General features: G+C 38.6%; 1 protein-coding gene across 3 annotated transcripts in view; it reads left to right on the top strand.

Annotated features, from left to right (window-relative positions):
- The window catches only part of LAMP2 (lysosomal-associated membrane protein 2), a 42,156-nt gene that overhangs the window by 1,239 nt on the left and 20,488 nt on the right, over positions 1-20,429 (top strand). For all 3 annotated transcript variants that reach the window (XM_005884674.2, XM_005884675.2, XM_005884676.2), the window contains exons 2-6: positions 10,533-10,651; positions 11,747-11,960; positions 16,062-16,220; positions 17,386-17,573; positions 18,394-18,516. In XM_005884674.2, coding sequence (XP_005884736.1) covers positions 10,533-10,651; positions 11,747-11,960; positions 16,062-16,220; positions 17,386-17,573; positions 18,394-18,516 — 803 coding nt within the window. The remainder of the gene's footprint in view (positions 1-10,532; positions 10,652-11,746; positions 11,961-16,061; positions 16,221-17,385; positions 17,574-18,393; positions 18,517-20,429) is intronic.

Here is a 20,429-nt window from a genome sequence, read left to right as displayed (position 1 = left end):
TGAAAGGTGAACTTTGACCAGAATGTCTTTTCCTGACCTGATTCATCCTGTTTGTTGCTACCCACGGACTCTTGCTGTTTGTGACCTAATTAAAAAAGAAACAAAAACTGAAGGAACAGATCAGATGGTAGCAGAGAGGAAATAGCTATATTAGGGTCCTGAGAAGATAGTGAGGAGTACACATCTTATCATTTACACGTCAGTAGAATAAAATGAGCCCCCTAGAACAGTGGATTCTCAATCAGGGGATATTTGGCAATATCTGGAGACATTTTTGGTTGTCACAACTGGGAATTGCTTTTAGCATCTAGTGGTGAGAGGTCTGGTATGCTTCTAAATATCCTACAATGCACAAGACAGCTCCCCCAAAACAAAGAAGTATCTACCTCAAAATGTCAGTAGTACCAAAGCTGAGAAATCTTGCTCCCCATCCATAGCTTTGGAAGGATTCTTGATTATCTGATGTACTGATTCTCAAGGATCTTTGCTGGGAGTCCGTCAGATCAAAACTATTTCCAGGAAAATACTAAGATATTATTTGTCCTTTTCACTCTCATACTCTCACCAGTGTTCAGTGGAGTTTTCCAGAAGCCACATAATGAGTGATGGCATCACCCTGATGGCTCTGATAGGTTTTATTTACTTCTCAGTTTTAAATTCTATGGCAAATACCTATAGACATAACTCACATAAACAAAAGCTACTTGAGGTGTTCGGTGGATCAGAGAGTAAAGGGGGTCTTGACACTGAAACATTTGTGAATCTCTCATCTAGTCCAGCTGTCCACACAGAGCAGGAAACTCTTCTGTGGGCTTTCTGAAAGGGGGTGGGTGAGGCTTTGCTCAAGCACAGTTTGAAGCTTTCATGCTACTGAGGACTGAGAGACCCTAAGAAAGGATTGTTTACCAGAAAAGCACCTTACCAGTGACTAGAACGCATCGAACCACAGCATCTGTTAACCAGTAATTCACTGCCAATTGAATCTGCACAAATACAACACTGTTATTGTTTAGAGAAAGTGAAAAAAATAGTTCTTACTTGTTGGTTTTAATTTGTCATTATTTTTTTTTGTTTTTTTTAATGAAAGCTCTTTTGTTTTGATTTTACAAAAGCAGTGCTTGCTCATTGCAGAAAATAAACAGGCAAAAGAAACATAAAAGAACCTATCAGCTCATCTGCTAGTTTGCCATTTATTGATTGGGACTAACTAGATTCACCCTCTGGGAAGATTTCCTAGATTGATTCCCTCCACTTGCAAGTTTAAAACAGGATTTTGAGGAGTAAAAGTTAATAATGTACCCAGATCGGATTTTTAAAAGGTACCAGGATGAAATAGAAACCATGTCTTCTCTACAGCTGCTTTTTCTGACAGCTGTTAGTTCAGTGTGGCACTAACTCCTTCCATGTGGTTTTGTCTCTTGAAATTTTAGATATCAAAATGGCTACCAAGAATAAGTTTTTGAAAACTCAATAAATATTTGTAAAGTATCTGTTATGGATCCCATGCTGTTCCTGGGGACTAAGAGGGTGGTGAAGGATGATCTGTTCTGAATGTATAGCCTCATTAGCATTAGTGTTTTAGCTGTGCCACTTTGTGACTTTATAACTCTATTCCAGCTTCACCAGTAACTTTACTTTTTAAAAACAGCTGCTTTAGAGGAAGTACAGAAAAGAATTCTTCGAGTCTATGTATTGGCCTTTTCCACAGAGTTAAATAGGCTGATATTTATTTGAATTGTAACTGACTAGAGCACTTTCTGGAGAAGAGCTATATAGCAGCATTATAAAGAGAGTACTAAATGAAAATCCTTTCCTAGCATCATTGCCTAACTGTGTTCCCGTCGTGTGACATCAGAGATTTCAGAATTTTGTGGTTTTTGTTCTTATAACTAGTGACTTCTGGTTTTTATAGGGTTGAAGCTTTTCTGGGAGGGAAAAACCTCATAGAAATACCCTGAGTGTGTGTTTCACTGGTTGGAGCCCCTCCTTCCCACAAATGTTTCTTGAATGCCTATTGGGTACCAGCCCCTATACTAGGTGAAAGGGATAGATAGTGCAAAGGGAAAGACAGATGGGGTCCCGGCTCTTGGGAAGCTTACATTTTAGTGGCGGAAGATAGTCCAACATGTAAATAATAGAATTTCAGATAGTCCTAGGTAGTGTGAAGAAAATGCAGCAGGTAATGTGGAAAAGGAATGAGCAGATGATAGGGGTGGGTAATGGAGTCAGAAGGCCTTTCATTGTTGTTTGACATTTGAGCAGAGACCTGAGTGTTGGAAGGAGGACAGCCAGGTGAGCATCTGGAGGAACAGGAATAAATCTTGACTTTCCCAAATTCTTAGTTTATTACACTAGCCTATTTTCCACTCTTTTTTTTCCCTAACAGTACCAGTGGTGTTCATTTCTGAGAGTGGAGACTATCTTATGTACAGTTATTTCCCTGTGCCTACCTAGCACAGGGCTTGGTACATATTTAACTCTCCGTAAATATTTGTTGAGGGTACTCATTGATGGGTACTGGGGTTATGATGGTGGACTAGACCAACTTGGTCTTCTTATTCCTCTTGAATCTTAAATTATGTTTTGAAAGAAGTTGTTTTTGTGTGTCTTTGAATTGAGAACGTCGAGATTAGTGCTAAGCAGTACAGATAATTATAAACCTATTTACTAAAGTATAATCCCATATAATAATGATAGTATCTTACCTGTACCCCTTCAGATATACCTACATAGTAGTGAAGGTAACATGAAGAACAAGGAAGTCTGGTGAGAAGGAGAATGTGGTTTTATCAAAGAACCAACCTCTCTCCTTTTGTGGGTGATCTAAAAGAGAACGTAAGCATTGAGATTTTTCTGTAGCCTAACCACATTTGGTTAAACTGATAACTTTGATTTCAAGGTTCTGCTAAAAATTATTCTAGCTATATTAGTGTGACTTGAAAGGACAGGCTATCATTGGTTATCACATCTGATAGGATTGTAGATATTCAAATATTTACTATGAGTGCAGCTTTTTTCCTCTGTATCCTTGGGTGGAATTTGTGATCAAGGTTTGTTTTACAGTACTATGTCTGACTTAAGTGATCCATTGGTGCAGGAAGGCTAATTTTCCTCATGTAGTAACAAAAGCATTCTGTCATAATTTTGTATTATAGTGATCAGAGATCTCCTATCCAAAAGTATACGTTATGAGTACTTGTTGGTATCCTGCTATGTGTTGCAAGAGAGTTCTGGAGGTCTGCCAAATACCACTCAGCAATAAGCACTTTCCATTAGTTGGATAATGTTGAATCTTATTTCCTTATCCACTCTGTGACCTTAAAAACATTAAATTATTTTGTAGCTTGCAATCATATTATTACTTTTATTTTTAAGAGATTGACCAGAGCCCTAACCGGTTTGGCTCAGTGGATAGCGCGTCGGCCTGTGGACTCAAGGGTTCCAGGTTCGATTCCGGTCAAGGGCATGTACCTTGGTTGCAGGCACATCCCCCACACCAGTAGGGGGTGTGCAGGAGGCAGTTGATCGATGTTTCTCTCTCATCGATGTTTCTGACTCTCTATCCCTCTCCCTTCCTCTCTGTAAAAAATCAATAAAATATATTTTAAAAAAAGAGAGATTTACCAGAAATCAGCTACTGAATGTGATGATTGTACCTATATTAGGAATTATAAGTGAGGAACTGTAAATGAGGAACAGTTAATCTGACTTTAACCTATGAATAGAAAAGAAAGAGTAAATAGGTAGTACTGTATATGCCTATGTTCTTTTGTTAAGACTCTGTGCTCGCCCTAACCGGTTTGGCTCAGTGGATGGAGCGTTGGCCTGCGGACTCAAGGGTCCCAGGTTCAATTCCGGTCAAGGGCATGTACCTTGGTTGCAGGCACATCCCCAGTAGGAGGTGTGCAGGACGCAGCTGATTGATATTTCTCTCTCATTGATGTTTCTAACTCTCTATCCCTCTCCCTTCCTCTCTGTAAAAAATCAATAAAATATATATTTTTTAAAAAGACTCTGTGCTCAACATCATTCTGAATTGGTGAGTGTGAGGACAAGAATCCATAACTTTAATATGATGAAAGTAAACATAAACCTAAAAGTTGGGAAGGGTTCCTTTAGGGCGGTTCTCATCAACCTGTGGGTCACGACCCCTTGACCCTTTCACAGGGGTCGCCTAAGACCATCGGAAAATACATATATAATTACATATTGTTTTTGTGATTAATCACTATGCTTTAATTATGTTCAATTTGTAACAATGAAAATACATCCTGCATATCAGATATTTACATTACGATTCATAACAGTAGCAAAATTACAGTTATGAAGTAGCAACGAAAATAATTTTATGGTTGGGGGTCACCACAACATGAGGAACTGTATTAAAGGGTCGTGGCATTAGGAAGGTTGAGAACCACTGCTTTAGGTGCTGTGTTTACTAGAAGGGAAGCTTGTAAGCTGGAACCTCTAACTTGCTTGGCAAAGTTCTCTTAACTCTGCAGGTTTATATGCTTTTGAAGAACCTATTAGAGAAATATGCACACTACAGTTCTTTGCAAGATTAACTTACCCAGAGTCTCACAGGTAGTAAATTGGATGGCCTGATTTGAATTCTAGTTCTTCAATTCCAGGGATGGGGCTCTTAATCACCTCATAATATTGCCTCTTAGATCATTGTTTGTTTTACCACCAATATTATGATCCCACCCACCCCATCTTCTTTACAAATGCATATTTTCAGCTACATTGGGTCAAACAGACTTGTAAAAACCTAGCCATTTTTTGCAGTATCTTATGCTTTGAGAAATAAGTTCTGATTTCTAAAAGAACCTATACATGATCTCTTTAGAAACAAATTAGAGAGGATATTTGAATTTGAGAAAGTTGATTTTGAGGACTGCCTTTTTTCTTTTCTTTGGAGAATGAACACTCAGCTCTATAATTACATACTCTAGGATATATTCAGCTGTGGTTTTTTAATGGCATAAAGCCTTTAAACAAAAATGGCTTGGTTGTTCTAAAATCAAACACCGAAATCAGGATGGAAAATGCTGGAGATTTTTTACCAAAGTGTAAATGTTTCAACTATAAACATACCTTATGAGAAAAGCATTATTCCTAGCCTGGAATTTATGTCAAAATTTGTTGAGGAAACTCACATGGGGGTTGAAGGAGCATCCAGAAGACTGACAGGTTGGCTTCATGATTTGGAAGAGCTAAAAGATTGGCCTTCCTATAATCAGATTAAGCTATATTTCAGGTCCTTATTGCAGGGTATTTGTATCTTGATATAATCAATCAGTTTTTATTGAGAATCTAATATATATTCAGCACTACTAGGAATGATAGGAGATAGAGTATAGGTAATAGATATAATCCCCACCACCATGACACCCATGATGGATGACATTCATATAAAAGACACACTCCTAGGGGCTGTGGCATAGATAAGATAATTTGTTTAAGGGAGTATATTGGAATTCAAAGGAATTGCAGAGACATTATCAAAAGAAATCTTGAATTTATATATATCATTCCTTCATAGACTTTGGTACTTTTTTTTATTAGTTAACAAATTACTTGTTGCATGCTATATTTTACCATAGCACATCAGTTTGTTGGGAAGTGACAGTTGAAGACTGTTTTTGGAGTTTATGACAATAGGGAAGACAGGGTTTGCAGGCATAAAATAACTGAATAATTCAGGATAGTATAAGATATATTAAAATTTTGGGATGTGCCATGTGACTGCTCCTCCAGGGCATTTATAGTCAAGGAAATCTTTGTGGAAAAAAATGGCTGCTGAAAAAATGGATAGCATATCAGTCCAGGTTCTTAATTGAAAGCAATAGAAATAAAATCCAATTGATTGTAAGCAGAAAAGGAATTTATTAAAAAGATATCAGGGTATATCCCATACCCAGTAGATGCACATACACATGGGTTCACTGATGTGTTCATTTATAATAGAACCAAACTGGGAATTATGCAAATGCCCATCAACAGTAGCATAGATGAATAGTAGAGTAGTCACCCAATGATAGAAAACTATACATAGAGTGAGAATGGACAAACTGTAGTTACACACAACTGGAGTGAATCTCACTAACATACTGAGTGAAAGAAGCCAGACATGAAAGAGCATAGAATGATTCCATTTATATCAAGTTGAAAAACAGGCAAAACTAATTTCTCCTGTTAGAAGTCAGGATAGTGGATAATGGTTACCCTTGGGAGGGAAATGGTAACTGGAAAGAGGAACCGGGAGAACTTTGAGAGTACTGGAATATTCTGTTTGTTGACACAGGTGGGTTCAGTTTGTGAAAAATCTTTGAGCTGTATACTTAATGTTATGCATACTTTTATTTATATACTAGAGTAGAGGCCCAGTGCACAAAATTTGTGCACTTGGGGCGGGGGGTGGTCCCTCAGCCTGGCCTGCTCCCTCTCACAGGCCGGGAGCCCTTGGGGGGGATGTCCAACTGATGGCTTAGGCCCGCTCCCCCATAAGCATCCTTAGCGCTGCATTCGTCAGCCATGAGCCCAGCTTCTGGCTGAGCAGCGCTGCCCCTGTGGGAGCGCACTGACCACCAGGGGGCAGCTCCTGCATTGAGTGTCTGCCCCCTGGTGGTCAGTGTGCCTCATAGCAACTGGGGCTTCTGCTGTCAGGCCAAATGTGAGAGGGCGTAGGCTAGGCCGAGGGACCCCACCAGTGCATGATCAGACCCAGGGAGGGACGCGGGAGGTTGGCCAGCCGGGAAGGGACCGTGGAAGGGCTCCAGGGTGTGTCCGGCCCATCTTGCTCAGTCCCGATTGGCTGGACCCCAGCAGCCAGATAACCTACCAGTCAGAGCGTCTGCCTCCTGGTGGTCAGTGCACATCACAGCAAGCAGTTGAGCAACCTTAGCATATCATTAGCATATTATGCTTTGATTGGTTGAACAGCTGACCAGACACTTAGCATATTAGGCTTTTATTATATAGGATATATATATTTTTTTTTTCATAGAGGAAGGGAGAGGGAGAGAGAGTTAGAAATTCTGGGGGTCAATGATGAGAGAGTATCATTGATAGGCTGCCTCCTGCACGCCCCACACTGGAGATTGAGCCCATAACCCAGGCATATGCCCTAACCAGGAATCGAACCGTGACTTCCTGGTTCAAGGGTCAGTGCTCAACCACTGAGCCACACCAGCTGGGCTATGCATACTTTTCCCTTCTATATGTCATGCTGCATACTTTTCCATATGCGTGTTGCACATCAATACAATTTTCCTTTATAAAATATGCATATTAGGTAATGCAGAATTACTGGAGGTCCTGGCTACATATCCCAAAGTCTGATTCAGTATCCCAAATCATGTTCTTGAACTGCATTTCCATTGCCAAGCATTGAACTGCAGCTTGCACCACTGGCCACTGCCACTACCAGCTCTGCCTGCCTTGTTCCCTGGGAGCTTAATCCTGCTGTAACTACTTCCACCTGAGGGAGATAGTTCCATTCCTGGCTCCTATACAAATTCTGGTGTGGATGCCTTTGTTAGGTGGAGCCTAGCACAAGATCCTATCCTTGCTGCAAGGGAGGCTTGGGAAAGCAAGTATCTAACATTTTCAGCTTTTTAAAAAATATATATTTTATTGATTTTTTTTACAGAGAGGAAGGGAGAGGGATAAAGAGTTAGAAACATCGATGAGAGAGAAACATCGATCAGCTGACTCCTGCACACCTCCTACTGGGGATGTGCCTGCAACCAAGGTACATGCCCTTGACCGGAATCGAACCTGGGACCTTTCAGTCCGCAGGCCGATGCTCTACCCACTGAGACAAACCGGTTAGGGCTGACATTTTCAGCTTTTAAAGTAGGCAGTGATGTCTGCCAGAAATTGTTAAAAAAAAAAAAAAAAAAGAAAAGGAAAGAAAGAAAAAAAGAAGAAGAAGGCAGTGGAAGGGGGTGTTTCAAAGTGAAATCTTTCCTGAGGTGAATATTTAGGTCAGTAGAAGAAAGTAAATTTCAAATGTTAGGCACAGTGTCTAGGGGTAGAGATTGAATACAACATAGCATTTGGGTCCAGTGGAACAAGTTTAACCAGATCAAAGGGTGTGTTCTGGGAAAATGGCTAGAGAAAAGTTGAAGGAGTGGGGTGGGAAAGATTAAGGATTAATTTGAAAGCCAGGCAGAGGAATTCAAATTTAATATGGGAATTTCAGAGCCAATAAAAGTTTGTGAACAAGAATGTGTCCTGAGCCCTAACCGGTTTGGCTCAGTGGGTAGAGCGTCGGCCTGCGGACTCAAGAGTCCCGGGTTCGATTCCAGTCAAGGGCATGTACCTTGCTTGCGGGCACATCCCCAGTAGGGGGTGTGCAGGAAGCCGCTGATCGATGTGTCTCTCTCATTGATGTTTCTAACTCTTTATCCCTCTCTCTTCCTCTCTGTAAAAAAAAAAAATCAATAAAATATATTTTAAAAAAAAGAATGTGTCCTGAGAGGAAGAGGTATTCAAGGACCATTAATCTGGCAACACTTCTAGGAGCAGCAGCTAGGAGGTGTCTAGTAATTTAGGGAATGGGTGGTGGATTTCGAGTAGAAATAAAAGTCAAAGACTGAATTTAAGAGAGCATTTGAAGGGAAAAATATCAATAGGACTTAACAAAGAAAATGAAGGAGAAGGTAATTCTCCTACTTTTGAGCCTGATGTGGTACCGCCTTTCATTCAGAGCTAGAGAGGGTGAGAAGGGGACCAGTTTGGAGGAAGTAGAAGAATGAATTTTCGTTTTGGAATTGTTGAGTTTGAGGTAATAGGTCTTTGAGTACTAGTAAAAGCAGTCCCTGTGCAGTTGGAGATAGAGGCCAGACAGTGAAGTAAGCTCTGTGGAAGGAATACTAGTAGCTCTCACAGGGAGAGAGGGTGTGAAGGGACTAGAACAAATGTGCCAGAGCTCAGTGTTTCTCAGATCTCACATTTAATGTATTGGTAAATATAATGTAGTGGAAAATTTGGACTACAAATTGTACCTTCTGCTTCGTAAAGCTTCACCTTGGCCCTTATTGATACTATTATTATTGATGCTGTTTTCTTTCTATTACTCTAATATCTTTGAAGTGTATATAATTAATCCATATGAGGCTTTTCTTTGTTATTTCTAATAGTTTTGAATGCTTTGAATACAAGGAGAGTATGTTCAAGCTAGGGACTTTAAACAAGACTGAGAGAGGCTGCATATAAAAAGCAGGCCTCCAGTTGATTAGAAAAATTATGAGCTGGAATTCTCAGCACCACTACTGGGTAGCCTTGGATCAGTGATGATAGCTCCATTCCATATTGTACTTAGAAAAGAATGGCCGTAAAACCTACTTAGGCCTAACAAGGTCTTTTCGAGCCTTAGCCAGTACATTTAGGCACTGTCAGTAACCACAAGCTTTAGCACAATATTCAGGCTTGGCAAGGCAGCCTGGACTCTGGAGCCTGACGACAGGCTTTTGTGTACAGCTTGTAAGCTGTTGCTGAGGCACACCTTCTTAGTATTCCTCTTAGGACTTTATTCTCTATAGTCTCTAACATGTTCCTACTTGTAGATTATTCTAGATTGCTCAGATATCATTAAGGGATCTGCAGCTATCTTAACAGGAAACAGCTCATCCCTTGGGTAATGTGTGAAATAGTGAAGAAAATCCTTAGATAGTTACCCATCATTTAAGCTGCTGGTGTGTTTGCTGGCATATATTACTTGAGTCCTCGGTCTCTCCAGGGTAATAGGTAATATCTTTCCTATATTTAGCTTAGTGTAGATCTTACTCAAATTAGCGGAAAAGACTCAAGGGCTTGTCTGTCTCCTGCATGGTTTCTCTACCTAAAGAGGTAGCAGATTGACAACACAGGAAGTGATTTTGAGTCCGTGTCAAAGGATCCATCAGCCTTTCTAATTAATAGGATTTTTAAGTGAAACAAAAAGTGATGAACCAGTAGTACATTTATAAAACAATAACCTTTTGCTTATGGATCAGACAACCTTTGCAACTCTGCTCCTTTGCTCACATGGTAGACATGCATCGAAAGAATTATCCCACCTCTTTACATCAGAAGAAAGTAGTTTGCCAAGACATCCGTGTGTCATAGTTCATGTAGTTTCTGACAGGCCTTAAGGCAACAAGACGATTGAATATCAGATCTATCATTATTTTTGCAGAGAGAGTTCCCTGAGCTGGTTTATCTTAAAGGGCAAAAATCTGAACAGGCAAAGTATAATTGCCTAAAACAAAGCCAGCAAGGCACAGATTAATGTCACCAACCTGTGCCATTACCTATACATCCTTGGTCAAGCAATTATTCTTTTGGGAAGAGGAAACGCTAACTTTATCAATAGCATTCCACTAAAGATAAAAAGAAAAACAATGACCAAGATACCACCATATCTATTAAAAATACTTTGTTTCATTTTAGAGCTGGTTGAACTTCAGTGGTGGATAGAGCTTGTTCTTATATATGTTTTTGTAGTACAAGTTAAAAATCTTACTCTTTTTTAATCTTTTTAGGAGCTATCTCGTCTTATGCATTAGAACTTAATTTGACGAATTCAAAAAATGCCACTTGCCTTTATGCAAAATGGCGGATGAATTTCACTATAGGCTATGAGACTACAAGCAAAAGTAATGTAAGTATTTTTCTTTTTCTTTGAGTTTTGTAGCAGGAATTTAATTCTATTCTTTTTATCCTTTACATGCATTTATACAAATAAAATTTCATATATTAACTGACTTAAGTTCTGTGGGTTTTTTTTTAAAAAACTTGTATCCTTGAATGTATTCTGATCAGTGTTGGAAGGAATATTTTAATTGGTTCTTTCAAGTTTTTTTAGAGTTGCTTAAGGGCAAATGATCTGAAGACTCTATGGTGTTTTAACTGCTTCTGTAATGTTTTTAACATGTATTAACATCAAAGCTTGTCCCTTTTTAAATAGCTTGCTATTAAAAATCTCCCCTTTTGGCAGTACTACTCAATCCCTTTGCCTTTTTATTTTCTTTCAGTGAAGGTCCTGCCTGCTTACAACCTGATTTTTAAAAAATCAACTTAAGAAGAGAAGTTCAGGCTAGTTTTCCTTTTCCTTTCAGACATAGTACATGAATTTGTCCAGAAGCCTGGTGTGTAGCTGAGGAATCTGAGACTGGTTTACACAGCAAATCAGGCAAAGGGCAACCTAGCCATGGGGGATGTGTGATGTAGACTAAAGTGGCACATCCTGCGAAAGTGCTTGATGCTCACGACTGTCTGTGTGTTCCTTACTCCCAAACTTCTTCTTTATTTCAATTTCACCTTGTTTGTTTGTTTATATTTCTATTAAATTTATTGTGGTTTATTGGTTAATATCATGTAATTTTCAGGTGTACAAAATTGTAATACATCGTCTGTATGTTGCATTGTGTGCTCAACACTCAATCTAGTTTCCATTACCTTATATTTGACCCCCTTCACCTATTTTGCCCTCCCCACCTCTCTTTCCCCTGTTGTCTGTATCTATGAGCTTGTTTTTGTTTGTTTGGTTAGTTTATTGCTTTTTATTTTATATTTCACATATGAGTGAAAGCTTATGGTTTTTGTCCTTTTCCATTTTAGCATAATACTCTCAAAACCTAGCCATATTGTTGCAAATGGCAATATTTCGTCTTTTTATGGCTGAGTAGTATTCCATTGTATGTATGTACTACATCTTTATCTAATCATCCACAAATCAAACTTCTTTTTCTTTTAGAAAACTGTAACCATTTCAGACCTTGGCAATGCAACATACAATGGAAGTATCTGTGGTGATGACCAGAATGGTCCCAAAATTGAGGTGCAATTTGGATCTGTTTTTTCCTGGACTGTGAATTTTACAAAGGAGAAGTCTACTTATTTAATTGAAAGTATCTCATTTTCCTATGACACTAATGATAGCACAACATTTCCTGATGCTAAAAAGAAAGGTAACCTTAATAATTGGATTTGTGTTATGTTCTCTTGCTGTTTATTAATAATAAAAATGTGAACAATTTAAAAATTATGCTTATGCATGTATGTCTTCCTAACTAGACTGGAAACTATGCTTTTGTATCCTTCCCATACCCATGTACAGCACAGTGTTCAACACAGCATTGATATTTGCTATGCTTTGTATCAGATAGTACCTTAATCCTTACCAATAAGCCTGAGAAGTAGATATTTTCCCAACTTTACATGTAAAAGGAATGAGGCTTGATGATATTAAATTACTTTCCCAAACGTCACACAGGCTAATAAGTGGGTGAGCTGTTTTTTTGAACCAAAGTCTATTGAGCTACACACTTAACTATTATTATTTATTTCATTCAATGGGCACTCAATAAATGTTGAATCAATGAACAAATCCTTTATTAATAACTATTTTAAATGTGTACAAATTCAGTAATCTAAAAGGAGCAGAAATGCTTCATCTGCAAATCTTTCTAGCATTTTGATAGGATTTTGCCAACAAGTAAATGATTAATTAAAGGTAAAATGACTGGAGTCAACATTTACTGCTATTTTGAGAAATATCAGGTCAAAAAGAACTTGGGGAAAGCATTGGCAATTAGGTCACCATTGTAACTACTAGAACTGAAATGTGTATTAAAATGTTTTGAAGGCATGGATAATGGAGATTTCCATTGTGTTAGGGATATAATTCTCTCCTTTTTTCCCCTTCTGTTGAGGTTGAGTTAACATGGTGTTTGTAATAGCTTAGCATTTCTCACCAGTAATATTTCATTCTGACCCCAGAAATAGATACAGAGACTTCAGTTGCCTAGACCTGGAGATAAATAACTCATTTGGATATATGGATATTAAAAGATCATATTTTAAGGACTCAGAAGTGAATGTGGTCATATAAAATGGGAGTTATTGCAGACTAAGATTTGGAAATCAAATCCTAGTTTTCTTTTTTACCAATCTCTTAGTTTGAGGGGGATAACTAAAGCAAATTTGTTATGAGATATCGTATATATTTAGTTTTGTGCCCTACATTGTATTTCAGAGCTAGTATAAGATTTGCCCCTCACTTTCAAGGAGCTTAAAAACTAGTTGGAGAGACAAAGTGAAATTATTTTTTCAACTTATATGGGAAAATTAGAAGGCATTGAGATCTGTGTGAAGTTGTTGTTGTTTGTGCTTGGGAGATTGGAGGACTCATACATCTTTTCTGACAATGTGAGAGAAGCTCTCCTATGGGTCTCAACCTTCCTAATGCTGCGACCCTTTAATACAGTTCCTCATGTTGTGGTGACCTCCAACCATAAAATTATTTTCGTGCTACTTCATAACTGTAATTTTGCTACTGTTATGAATCGTAATATAAATATCTGATATGCAGGATGTATTTTCAGGGGTCGCGACCCACAGGTTGAGAACCGCTGCTCTAGACCCTCTCTCTCAAAATACAGAGTGACTTTTGCATATTGTACATAGCCCCTAAGCCCATCTGTGCATGCCTGCAGTTAAGAGGTCAGATTTAAAGTGTTCTCATAAGGAGTCCTGATAAAGAAAGAGCACAGAGAAAGGAGAGGTCAGTGTGTGTTGAAGTGAAAAAGTAGGACCTGAGCTGAAACTCTGCTAATGTAGAATTAGAGTAAGCAGAGAATTTTGAGCTGAGTATTTCCAGCAGGGGGAAGCATCATGTGTGCGGCAGTAATTGAAGAGCTGCCTGATTAAAATAGAGGCTGTGTGTGTAGCAGCCAAGAAAATCAAGTTGGCTAGGTGGCAATGGGTCTAAGTTATAGGGAGCCGTGGAAGCCAAGGAAAGGCATTTAGCTTGATAGGGTAGGCACTGGGGAACCATGTTAGTTTTTTACCAAGAGAGCGATATAACCAAAGCAGAGACTACTAGTTTATAAAGAATATTCTGCAGAATTAATTTGGAAGTGAGGAGACTGCATGCAGAGAAGCCAGCTTCCAAGGCTATTATAGTAATTAAGGTATGATGTGATGAGTGCCTGGACCAAATGGGTGGCAAGAAAAGGAGGTGGGGTTTAATCTGACAGATTGATGGGAAAACTTTGGACTCTAAAAGCTAACACCTATTTCATCCACCTTTTATTTTAAATAAAGAGAATGCAGATTTTTTTTTTATTACTAGCATCTGTGTAATATTTGAAACTATTTGGAATTTAAAAGGGCTTCCTTAAATGGACTGTTGATGGTTTTTGAAATAATTTTGTGTTTTCTTTTTAGGCTTCTGATAATTGAAGTGACTTGGAAATTGCTGTTTTCTTTAAAGAATTTTTTTCTTGATTAAAATACAGAAAAGTACCAAGAATAATATAACAGGCCCACGTGTACCCATTACCCAGAATTAGTAAATGCCATTGTTTTTCACATTTTGCCTCATCTTTTAATTTTATTTTTTAAATATATTTTTGTTGATTTCAGAGAGGAAGGGAGAGGGAAAGAGAGATAGAAACATCAATGATGAGAGAGAATAATTGATCGGCTGCTTCCTGCACGTCCCACACTGGGGATTGAGCCCACAACACAGGCATGTGCCCTGACCGAGAATTGAACTGTGACCGCCTGGTTCATAGGTTGATGCTCATCCACTGAGCCATGCTGGCTGGGCTAAAGAAATAAAATCTTACAAATACATTTGAGGTTTCCTTTGTACCCACTCTCTAGAGCCATTTTCCTCCCTGCCTCCTGAAACGTAACCACTCTCATGAATTTGGAGTATAGCCTTTCTGTCTATTTGTTCCTTCTTGACTAATACACATGTCAGTATATATGTTCATAAACAATACATAGTTTAAAAATGATAGTTTTATAATGTAAGTCAATATTTCTACAACTTTTTTTTTAATTTTATAAGTATTTAATTATAATTTTATAGTTTTGGGGTCCAGCCCCAGCAGGTCCAGGGGTTTCCCAAGGTGTGGACAGAGTCAGTGAAGAAGGAATGACACAGAGGCAGCATTCAGTTGATCAGCATAGCTAGGTTCTCTAGTCTGGATCTCCAGCCAAGTTCTGTCTACAACTTGTTTTTTTTTATTAATTTGTTTTTTGAGGTCTAAATACAGCGAGTTCATGTAGCTGTTCACTTAAGTTAAGGGTAAAAACAATTGTTCTAGTTTATTGGTTAAAATTTTTTTCTTTGGCCATTAGGGGGCGCCAAGGCAGCATTAACTGGCTGCCGGGCTATATGATGGAGAGGCGCAAAAAGCAGCCTGTATTATGGACCTTGAATAGTACCTTCCTTCCTTACTGCTTCTCCAAAAGAAACTAAGTCATTTGGGTGGATAAGTGTGATCACAGTCTTTTGAAGTTTTACTATAGGAATTATAATAAATACTATGTACAGAATGGCTATAACTTACTGCTTTCACATTCTGAAGATTTCATGAAATGGAATAGTCTTTAAATTCTATCCAAGAAGAGGTTCCAAAAATTCATGTAGTTACTATAACTTACTTTGGGATAGTAGCACAGAAATAAGGATCTACTATAAAATCCCTGATTAATGCATCTGTCTTCCTTTTTAGTCACTGTCCTGTTGATTCTACCTTAGATATATGTTTTCAGCCTTGCCTCTTTGCTCTCTTCCTCTCACCGTCTTAGTTTAGGCATCCCCCTCCTTGCTTTTTACCTTAACCATGTCATCAGACTTCTAAGTGGTTTCCCTCTTAAATGACTTTCCCTAACATTTTTCTCCCCTGCCTATCTTCTATACTTTTGCTATCTCCTTTAAAATAAATTGTACATGTGTTATTTATTTCCAGCTTTAAAAACTGGAGCTGACCTCCCACTGCTAAAAAATAAAGCCCCATTAACCTGTCCTTAAATCATATAAGATGCTTCCGAGTGTGACCACCTGCAGCTTGTCTTCCCTTCCTAACCCCCATTTCTCTTGTACCCTGTGTTGCATCCATAGAGAATGTGTCATTCCCTGAAGATGCCATGTCCTTTGTCACTTTGGAGATGGGGTGGGGCAGGCAGAAGAGAAGAAAGTGTAATGCATATTTATATTATCACTTTTTTTCCTACCTTCCTAAAAACAGCTATTGTTAATCTTTTTTTTACAGGAATTCTTACTGTTCATGAACCTGTGGCATTCAGAATTCCACTGAATGACATCTTTAGATGCAATAGTATGTTGACTGCAGAAAAGAAAGATGTTATCCAGCACTATTGGGATGTTCATGTACAAGCTTTTGTCCAAAATGGCACAGTGAGCACAAAAGGTGACTCCTTAAAGTATATGTTCCTGTACTTGGGTCCTAAATTAAGATGAGTATACCAGGTAGCTTTGTTGAAGTTGTTACCTGCAAGCAAGCATATACTAAGATTTATTCATAGTTTACACTGGACTGTAATATTTTTATAAATAATAATTCTTATTCTTATGGAACTTATAATTTTAAGTTTATAATGTGCCTCTTGTGGAATGGTATTTTAAAAATATTTTTATTGATTTGAGAGAGGGAGAGAGAGATAGAAACATCAATGATGAGAGAGAATCACTGATCGGCTGCCTCCTGCATACCCCCCACTGGGGATTGAGCCTGCAACCCGAGCATGTCCTCTGACTAGGAATCGAACCATGACTTCCTGTTTCATAGGTTGATGCTCAACCACTGAGCCATGCCAGCCAGGCTGGAATGGTATATTAAAATGCTTTATTTATAGTGTTTTCAGCCGATACAACCTAGTCTTTGTTTGATCAAATCCTCAAATAGTATTTGATCGTCAGCTCTTTCACTTTTGATGATGCAAGTCCAAAGCATAGAAATTTTATTTCTGAGTTCTAATCTTGAATTTTATAAATTGGTTTTATAATTTTCATATAACTTTATATAACTGTAACAAATTCTCATTCATCAGTTCTGGGAAACTACCAATACTTCCTAAAAAGAGGTTGAAATGCCTATGATTTGCTCTAGGGGTAACACAAATAAAAAGTTCATTTGTATTTAAATCCTTCAATAATCTCTAAACTTTCTTCTGGTAAACACTATCTTTATAGTGGTTGTATGTGGGAGAGAAGGGGGCAGGCCTACATTGGAGCAAAATGTTTTCAAACTTAAGTCTCTGATTTTCACATAAGAGGCAGTGAAGTTCTTTGGGAATAAAGGCACTTAAGGGTCTGAAATGATGGATTTGCAGCTGGCCATGTTTGAGTAGATAAAGCATTTGTGTGTGTCAAGCCTGTCTGCTGTGTCATAACTCTTAGAGATTGTCTGCATATGAAGCAGCAGTTTGAGAACTCTGACTCATTTATTTTAAAATATCTATCGAGGTATTCCCTCCCCTTCTTTTGGACTGCTATTGTGATAAATAGTTTGCTCTTCCTAGGCCTTTATGAGTTAAGAAAAAGTCTACTTTAATTTATTTTGTCCTTTGTTTTAGAGTTTCTGTGTGATAAAGATAAAACTTCAACCACTGTTGTGCCCGTTACTCCCACCACTTTACCATCTCCTACTACAACACCTGCTCAAAAGGAAAAACCAGAGATTGGATCCTATTCAGTTAATAATACCAATGGTACTTGTCTTCTGGCTACCATGGGGCTGCAGTTGAACATGACTCAAGATAAGGTATAGTTGTCTATAGATATCACTCAAGATAAAGTATGGTTGTTTATTTTTATGCTACATTCTATTTGCATCTCCTTTCAAATAGTGTAGCCTACATTCAGCTCAAGCGTAGTGTTATTAGAATGATGGCATTTTAAATGGAGATTTGATGTTGACTCATTGAGTTTTGGTGAGTTTGGAGTTACTATAACCATGAAGAGTTAATGTTGTTCTCAAGGTGTTATCTCAGGCAGTGGGAAACCTAGCAGTTTAACAGACTGTTTGGGTTCAGATTCCATTTGCCATCAATAGATCAGGCAATATCAGAGTTGATCGTTATTTCAGTCAGTTTAAATATAATTCCTTCACACTTTTATCAAAAACATATGCTATAGGTTGATGTATGAGAACAGTGTAGCTGTCTATTTCTCCAGCTGTTTGATGACTGGAATCATATAGATATGTCCACATACAGCATGGAACTTCTAGTTGCAGTGTTCCACTGAGGCTACAGAGGGTGTACCAACAAACAAATCCCATTTCCAGAGACCTGTGACTTAAACAAGCCAGACAGCTCTTGCTCCATAAATTATGTGTATTTTCATTTGGCTCCTTACTAAGGAAGCTTCCCTCTTGTTTTTCTTTTTTTTTTTTTAAGTCATCTGAGTCACAGCTTGAAGGCCTGTGCCAACTTTGTTTGAAAGTAAGACATCATAAACTTAAGTATCCAGACAAAAGGATTTTTTTGTTCTCCACTAAAGTTGGTCTTATTAGATTATAAGGTTTTGTTGTAGACATTTGTGGCTAATCTGTACCTTCCTCCCCACTTCTTCCCTTAAAGGTTGTTACAGTTATTAACATCAAACCCAATACAACTCACTTCACTGGCAGCTGCCATTCTCAAACTGCTCTACTTAGGCTGAACGGCAGCAACATTAAGTATCTTGACTTTGTCTTTGCTGTGGTGAGTAATAGATTTTTCTAAAATTAGGCTTATTCTCTCAGAAAGACATCTGAAAATATAAATAGCTGTGTGTGTGTGTGTGTGTGTGTGTGTGTGTGTGTTGGGGAGATAATTAGCTCTATTTTCCATTTCAACACTACTTAATTATAGAGTGTAGTCCATTGATTCCTGTTAATCCCTCAGGGTCACCTCAATGGTCTGTGGCTGGACTCTTACATTAATGTTCACCAATTGTGGCTATTCTGCATTTATATAGATCTTAGGGTAGGAGCAAGAATCAACCCACATCAAAAAAACTGTCTAGCCGAGCCAGTGTGACTCAGTGGTTGAGTATCAGCCTATAAACCAGGAGGTCACTGGTCAGGGCATATGCCCGGGTTGTGGGCTTGATCTGCAATAGGGGGCATGCAGGAGGCAGGTGATCAATGATTCTCTCTCATCATTGATGTTTTGCTGCCCCATCCTTAAAGCTAGCAATACTGACACATGCACGAAGGGAGGCAAACAGTTGTGAGATACTACCAATATTTTAAAAGTATCCTATATAATAAAAGCCTAATATGCAAATTGACCAAGCAGCGGAACTACCGGTGGAACCACCAGTCACTATGACGCGCACTGACCACCAGGGGGCAGACGCTCAACCCAGGAGCTGCCCCCTGGTGGCCAGTGTGCTCTCACAGTAGGAGCACCGCTCCGCTGACCAGGATGAACAGCTGCTCCCACAGCGGGCTGATCCTCTCAGGCCATGCCCCCACCAGTGTACGATCAGTGCACTGGGCCTCTAGTATATATATATAAAAGCCTAAGCGATCATTAGGACCAGACGACCAAACGACCAGCTGGTAGCAATGATGCACACTGACCACCAGGGGGCAGATGCTCATGCGGGAGCTGCCCCCTAGTGGTCAGTGCACTCCCACAGCTAACCTCCTATGGCCGGCCAACCTCCCGCGGCCCCTCCCCCTGGCTGGCGGCCTGATCGGCCTGGTCAGGACTGGGCGAGATGGCCCTGATCAGCCCTGATCACCAGCCAGGCCGAGGGACCCCACCCGTGCACAAATTTGTGCACCGGGCCTCTAGTATAGATATAAAAGATAAAGTAATATCCATACTATTTTTCTCTATTATTGGTTAGAAAACTCTCATGTTTGTGTACTATAATATATTAGGCATTTTGGAAGCTAAACTATTTGTAATAGTACCAGTAATAACAGCTACATTTGAGTAATTGATATCTATAAGGCTCTGTATAAATACTTTACATGCATTAATTAATTAAATCAAGACAGTTTATAATGGCAGCATTCAGGTTTTTGTTCATATTTGTATCAAGGTCTGAACCTTAAACAGAAAGTTCCAAGTTAAGCACACATTCTCTACTTCTTGCTAGCATAAATGAATCATTGGGAACCTTTATTTTCACCTTCTCGGAAGCAATTATTATCCCCACGACTTTTGGAGGGGTGTGTGTGTATCTAAGGGATAGGAAAATAGTCTTGACATCTGATATAGAAAAAGTTAATCTGTTATTATTTGTTTTATATCTGAACTTGGTTTTCTGAGCCTAAAACCTTTTTTTCTCTCTGGAATATAATGCCAAGAAATTTAGGATTATATTAGACAGTTACATTTTAGAAAGGTTTACAAAAATCTTCCCTTTTCTAACATTCAAATCATTCCTCTGTTATACTACATTACTAGGGCAGTGATCGAACCTATGACACGCGTGTCAGAGGTGACATGCGAACTCATTTTTTTGGTTGATTTTTCTTTGTTAAATGGCATTTAAATATATAAAATAAATATCAAAAATATAAGTCTTTGTTTTACTATGGTTGCAAATATCAAAAAATTTCTATATGTGACACGGCACCAGAGTTAAGTTAGGGTTTTCCAAAATGCTGACACGC

The sequence above is a fragment of the Myotis brandtii genome, unplaced genomic scaffold (genome assembly GCF_000412655.1).
Source record: "Myotis brandtii unplaced genomic scaffold, ASM41265v1 scaffold846, whole genome shotgun sequence".
Lineage (NCBI taxonomy): Eukaryota > Metazoa > Chordata > Mammalia > Chiroptera > Vespertilionidae > Myotis > Myotis brandtii.
The sequence above is the reverse complement of the archived record's forward strand: the minus strand, read 5'-3'. Positions and strand labels throughout refer to the sequence as shown.